Source organism: Condylura cristata, unplaced genomic scaffold (genome assembly GCF_000260355.1).
Source record: "Condylura cristata isolate star-nosed mole 26May11 unplaced genomic scaffold, ConCri1.0 scaffold00031, whole genome shotgun sequence".
Taxonomy (NCBI): domain Eukaryota; kingdom Metazoa; phylum Chordata; class Mammalia; order Eulipotyphla; family Talpidae; genus Condylura; species Condylura cristata.
The window spans coordinates 7,178,289-7,184,166 of record NW_004567132.1 but is presented as its reverse complement, the minus strand read 5'-3'; the positions used below and the strand labels follow the sequence as shown (position 1 = coordinate 7,184,166).

Here is a 5,878-nt window from a genome sequence, read left to right as displayed (position 1 = left end):
CGGCCCGGCCTGCGCCGACACCTGCTCCAACCCCGAGCGCAGCCAGCTGTGCGAGGACCACTGCCTGGACGGCTGCTTCTGCCCCCCAGGCAGGTCCGCCCCGCCCCGCCCCGCCCCGCCGCCTGGAGCCCAGGGAGCAGGTGCCCCCACTCAGAAGGGATACGCTCGGGGGCGGGATGGGGCGGGGCCGCGCGGGGGCGGGTCCCGGGCAAGATGGGCCCGCCCCCAAAGCGGGAGAAAGCGGGCTGAGGCTGGAGGCCAGGACACAGAAGGGTTACCTGGGTGAGCCTAGGGATGTGGCTCTGTGGGGTCCTGGAACAGGTCAGAGTCGTGTTCGGGGCGATCGGGATCCTCCATCGCCTCCCCAGGCTGCTCGTCCTTAGCCCTAAGGCTTGGGAATCGTAAGGGCGGGTGCCAGAAAGAGGAAGCCTCGGCACCCGCTTAAATACCGAAACACCTCTCAAGGATTCATTATTACTGCGATGATTATTTCCAATGCTAGCAAGTAGACCGCAAGGGGTGCAAGCGCTACATAGTAGATACAGACAGGAAACGCTTATCTGGCTGGCACCCAGATGCCTATTGTATTCAGGGAGCCTGGCTCCTATCCTCTTTGCTTTGCACCGACCTGTGAGGTGGGAGTGCAGCCAGTGCAATGTCGTCTCTCTTCCGTGCACGCTCTCCTTAAACCATTTTTATTTTTCATGTGGAAGTTCCTGCAGAGTTGGTGCATATAGCTCTACCCTGGACACAAGTCTCAAGCTTTTCCAGCATCTGTACAAGTAGCAGGAGCTAGCAAGTTCCCAGTGACTTCAGGTATCTTTACATTTTATTCATGTAGTCCTTTATTGATGATGAAAGAACATGGCTGAAATGGCATATTATTGCAGCCTAATGCAATTTTCCAAGGGAGTGGTTACTAATACTTTAACAAATTTTCACCTTCTATCAAAAAATTGCGCCAACTACGTTGAAGATGTTACTAAGGTGTCTGAATTTTTATTTATTTTTGTTGAATATTCACCATGACAGCCCACCAAGGAGGCCTGAGTTGGATCCCCGGCCAGAGAGCTGACCCACATATGGTGCAACAGACCTCTTCTGTATTGCTGGCTGCTTACCTGGCAGTGTATTTCAGTAAATCCACCTGCTGTGCTCCCCATTCTGTCTCTGGTGAATCCTTGCACCCCTGCACCTCTGGCCTACATCTCAGTTCTCCTATGCATGAATAAGTATATAGAAATAAAATCTTTAAACAAACAAAAAAAACCCCAGGTATCTAGTTCTTATCCATAAAGCTCTCATTCAACTCTAAAACCAAATTTACAAATCAAATATAAAAGCATAAACCCAATAAAATTAAAATTAACATTTATTGCTAAATGTTTTCCTTTTCATTACTCTGTTCTCCTTGGATACCAGTGGCCCCTTGGAATCCCACGTGCCTATACTATCATGGGTATAGATGATCAATTTCCCCATCTTCTTATAGTGAAATATCTACAATAACTTAATATAGTCAATCATCAGGAAACTACACTTTAACATAGATGTATCACTTGCATATTAGTTTCTCCAGTATTCTTATTAGCTTGTGACAAAGTAACTTGATTTCATAACTCCATGGGCAAATGAAATCATACCACACAGTACTGCACACCTATTATGGTTATCTAGATAGGTCTGGATTTTCTTAGATTGAAATTTTAAATATTTGTAGCAGCATTATTCATAACAGAAAAAAAAACTAAGCAGCAATCTGTATACATCAGCAGATGAATGGATAAATAAAGTGCAACATGTAAATGGAACATCCATTTTTAAAAAGGAAGAGTTTTCTCAACACATGGCTGAATCTTAAGGACATTAAACCAAGTGGAATACTACAAACCCACAAAAAATACTCAATGTAGTCAAATTCACAGAGACAATGGTTAAATGGTGGCCCCGGGAGCAAGGGCAAGCTAGGGAAGAAGAGTGGGCAGCCAGTTAGCCTGTAAAAGAAAACAGTTCCATGGATGGATGTGCTGATAGTTGTACCAAGTGAATGTATTACTGAACTTTGCACTTAAAGATGTTTAAATGGTAAATTTTATGCTGTGTGTATTGTACCAGTTAAAATTTTAAATGTTATCAGGTGAAAGACCAAAATTTTGAAGTGCTTATAGAGATCTTGAGGAATATAAATTAACATTTTTGTAGAACCCTCCCAAACAGCCCCCACAACTTTAATCCATTTTCCATCCTGTACCACTGGTGTGGGCTCTTAACATTGTCCTTACTCTGACTCCTTCCTGTACTTACCGCTCAACTTGCCTTGACATCAAACTTTAGTTCTAGATAAATGGTGTTCACCAAACTCGGTGCACAGTTTCACCATTTTCCCTGGCTCCCATTTCACTCTTCCCTCCTGATTCTTCAGTCTTTCCATTTAGTTGAGTCCCCTCGGTTGGTCAGAGTGTGACTATCCCAGACCACAGGGACTTCTCCCGTTCCAGCATAGGGTTATCAATACTCCCCAGTTAACATTAGTCATGGATGATTTTATCACTAATTCTCCCAATCATTCAACAAACATTTATTCAGCATATGCCATAGACAGGACAAGGTGCTAGGCCACTGAATCAAATGCTGTTTTCTGCTTTTCTTTCTTAACCCCTCTTATATTTCATAAACGTCTATGTAGTTATGTGAATGATATACCCATCTGTACTGTCATATTCCAGACAGCACATTTTAAGTGACTGAAATGAAAAGCAGTAGAATCTCAAGACTTCCCTAAAATAATGACATATTTTGGTGGTGGCAGTAGTGATAGTTTCTTTTTGTGTCAACTTAAATACTAGTTGTCAATACAAGAAAATTCAATGAGGATTTTGTAGAAGATCCTCATCCTACTGTTGGAAGTTTCCATGGTGACAGCAGTGATGTTATTGGGTCTTAAGTATCCATGATCAGAAACCCCCATTAAATATCATTTACCTAACAGACATTTGCACAAACACAAATAACTTTATTCATGTTAGAACAGTGTTAGAGTAGACAAGAGTTTTAAACACACTTCATATAATCAATTTCTTGAACTCAGAATATAGTTTTTAAAAAACTATACTCGTACTCTGAATATTATACTTACAGAATTTTGCACGTAGCCCACTCTTTCTGCCTAAAGGTAAAATACTACCTATATTTGCTTAATTTCCCATTAGTTTGCTCTTTCAACATGATTTTTATGCCTCCCATCCGTTCACTGTTCAATCTAAGGCTATATTTCTTGCACTCTTAACCTTTTTTGAGCTTCATTTTCTTTCTTTATGTTCTCGAGTATAGCTTTGAGGTATAGGGGATTCCTTCCCAAGGTCCACAACAATTACCTCCTTAGAAAATGTCACTCCTTTTAAAGGTCTTTTGTGGTTTTCAGTAGCTGAAGCAGATTTATGCAAACTGTGATCCTGGAAGAAAATGGGACAAATTGTATAAAGTGATCAATTACTAAATGCAACAAATCCTGTCTTTATAAAATATAGGTTGACTGGGCTGCCTGGTGTGCAGGGCTACCAAGCTATCGCTGTGGCTTGAGTTTGATCCCAGAGCCCATTGGCACAGCAGACCTCTCCTGTCTCGCCTGCTGCTCCCCTAAGCAGTGCATCTCAATCACCCTCTGGTGAATCTTCTCACTCCCCATACCTCTGGCCTACACTCCAGTTCTCCTATGCATAAATAAAAATAAGTTTTTTAAATAAAAATACATAGGCTGATAAGCATATATGTGCCTTGGTAGTGAAAAACATATCTAAAAGATGTAAAAAAACAGTGATAATCCATCATGATCTCATTTTATATCTCTGTGGTTATAAAAGCATATATTGGGGCCCTCCCTAGTGGCGCAATGGGTAAGGATGCAGCATTGTAAGCTAGCTGCAGATGCAGCTGCTTCAGTATGAGTTCAGTCCCCGGCCCCAGAGGTGACCACATGGCGTGGCAGACCTCTCCTGACCCGCCCACTGCTCCCTCCAGCAGTGTACTTGGTCGATCTGCCTGTTCTGCTCCCCACTCTGTCTCTGGTGAAGCCTCTCACCATCCTGCATCTCTGACCTGTACCCCATTTCTGTATGCATAAATAAATATTTTTTAAAAACCCATATATTGACCTATTCAAATAGAATTTACTGATGTGCTATTCCCTGTCCAAAGTAGTCAAATCCAAAAGGCAGCTGGGCCTGTCTTGCCCCTGACTGGACATGGGTTGTATGCTGGGAGAGCAGGTGAGTGAATGTCACTATGGGACCCCAAACATGGAATTCAAGAAGGCACTGGCAATATCTGTATGCTGTTGTAGAAGAAGCATTGAACTAGAAAAGGGGTATAGAGTTGGGTCCTGAACTTGGCCACTGTGGAGGTGTGGTCTTGAACAAGTCATCTCAGGTTCTCATTTGTAACACTCATGAGACTGTTGGACCCCTAGGTGATCTCCAAAGTCTCTTTCCAGCTCTAGAATCCTAGGATTCTACGAAAAGCAAAATGAAGGGGAATTATTAAGAAAAACACAAGTGCCAGGAAGAACAAGAAGCAAATGTCTGGGCTTGACACATAAAACCGGTTTAAATACATGAACCAAGAAGAATGGTTTAAATGATTGAGAACACTGCGCTCCTTCCAGGACCAAGCTAGATTACAGGCAGACAAGACATCCCTTATTATACCTCGTCAAGAAATGTACCTCCTTTTCCAGCCAACATTCTGAATTGCCCCTTCAGAATAGAAAAGCCCATCACCTCTTCATCATCTTTGTTAGCACCCTCAGCATCCTGCTGTTCTTCTGTTTTGTCCTCCTTTTCATCCTCTGTATTCTCTTTGTTTTCTGCAAGTTTGGCCACTGCTTCTTTACTGTGTCTCTGGACGAGAATGCCAGGCCTTGTGGGCATGTTCAAGTTCATGGCTTGCGTTAGAAGAGTACTAGAAATTCAACAAATCAATCAGTAAACTTTTAAAAATCTGGACATCTAGCTACCCACATGCAAAAAATGGCTTTCTACCACACTGTAAGATGCAGACTTACTTTCTTTGGTCTCCTGAGTTTCTCTTCTCTGCGTTAGCATCTGAACAATCTCCATTGTCTGTACAAGGAATTTGTTCTGAGTCTTCATTTTTCTTGATTTGGAAACTGAAAACAAACAAAAAATTTCAGAACAAAATGGTCTTGATTTTAAGACTTGGCATGGAATTTCACTTTTAAAAGGAAATTAGAATTTCTAACTCCCTGAAATGGAATTAGTAGATAGCTATAGCATTATTATTTGCTTGATTTCAATATATTTTATATCATATCTAGATAGATTTGCTAGCAAGACTGGAAGTCTGATCCCAATTTATCAGCATGAATTTATACCATTTATATAAAAAAGCCACCAATAAAATGAGGATGCAAATGAGGCAAAATAGAAGGATGGTGAAGAACGTGTTTGCTGTGGTTTCAAATCTCATAGGGTTAGCTAGAAGACGCGTCCACTCTCACAATCTCAGATTGTCCAAATATCTTTTTCCAGCTCAGTATGAATGTGGTTCTCTTGTTCCTTAATTTTTTCTAGAAACAGAAGAATAAAAGGTTGTTTTCATCATTGTTCTTTTGATGCATTTCATAATAGAAGCTCTGCTTGTTTCAGTGGAGGTGACTCACACTGGCTAATTTCTCTCCATAAATGTGTTGGGGGCTGAGGTGGCTGGAGGGGAGACTGAGCTGGGACACTTGTGATCACTCAGCTCACCTCCCCTCACCCCAAAAACGATCAGAATCCAGAGGAGAAAGGAAGTGGAGCAGCTGGAGCTGAACCCAACTCCCCATTCTTCTCTCCGGTGACATCACAGAATAATGGAACCA

General features: G+C 42.1%; 1 protein-coding gene across 1 annotated transcript; it reads right to left on the bottom strand.

Annotated features, from left to right (window-relative positions):
- Positions 1–3,299: 3,299 nt before the first annotated feature.
- LOC101624286 (chromosome unknown open reading frame, human C2orf74) lies at positions 3,300–5,484 on the bottom strand. Its single transcript, XM_012731460.1, has 4 exons — positions 5,390–5,484; positions 5,060–5,164; positions 4,704–4,956; positions 3,300–3,452 (listed from the first exon to the last, which is right to left on the bottom strand). The coding sequence occupies exons 1-4, from the start codon at positions 5,482–5,484 to the stop codon at positions 3,300–3,302; spliced, it is 606 nt and encodes a 201-aa protein (XP_012586914.1).
- Positions 5,485–5,878: the final 394 nt, after the last annotated feature.

Bases quoted from the DNA above. Each gene is read 5' to 3' on its own strand.
- LOC101624286 (XM_012731460.1), bottom strand. From the start codon at position 5,484: ATGAGATTTGAAACCACAGCAAACACGTTCTTCACCATCCTTCTATTT. The intron at 4,957-5,059 runs GTAAGTCTGCAT...TTGAATTTCTAG, and splicing joins AACTCAGGAGACCAAAGAAA to TACTCTTCTAACGCAAGCCA. The intron at 3,453-4,703 runs GTATAATAAGGG...ATTTTCTTCCAG, and splicing joins GAGGTACATTTCTTGACGAG to GATCACAGTTTGCATAAATC.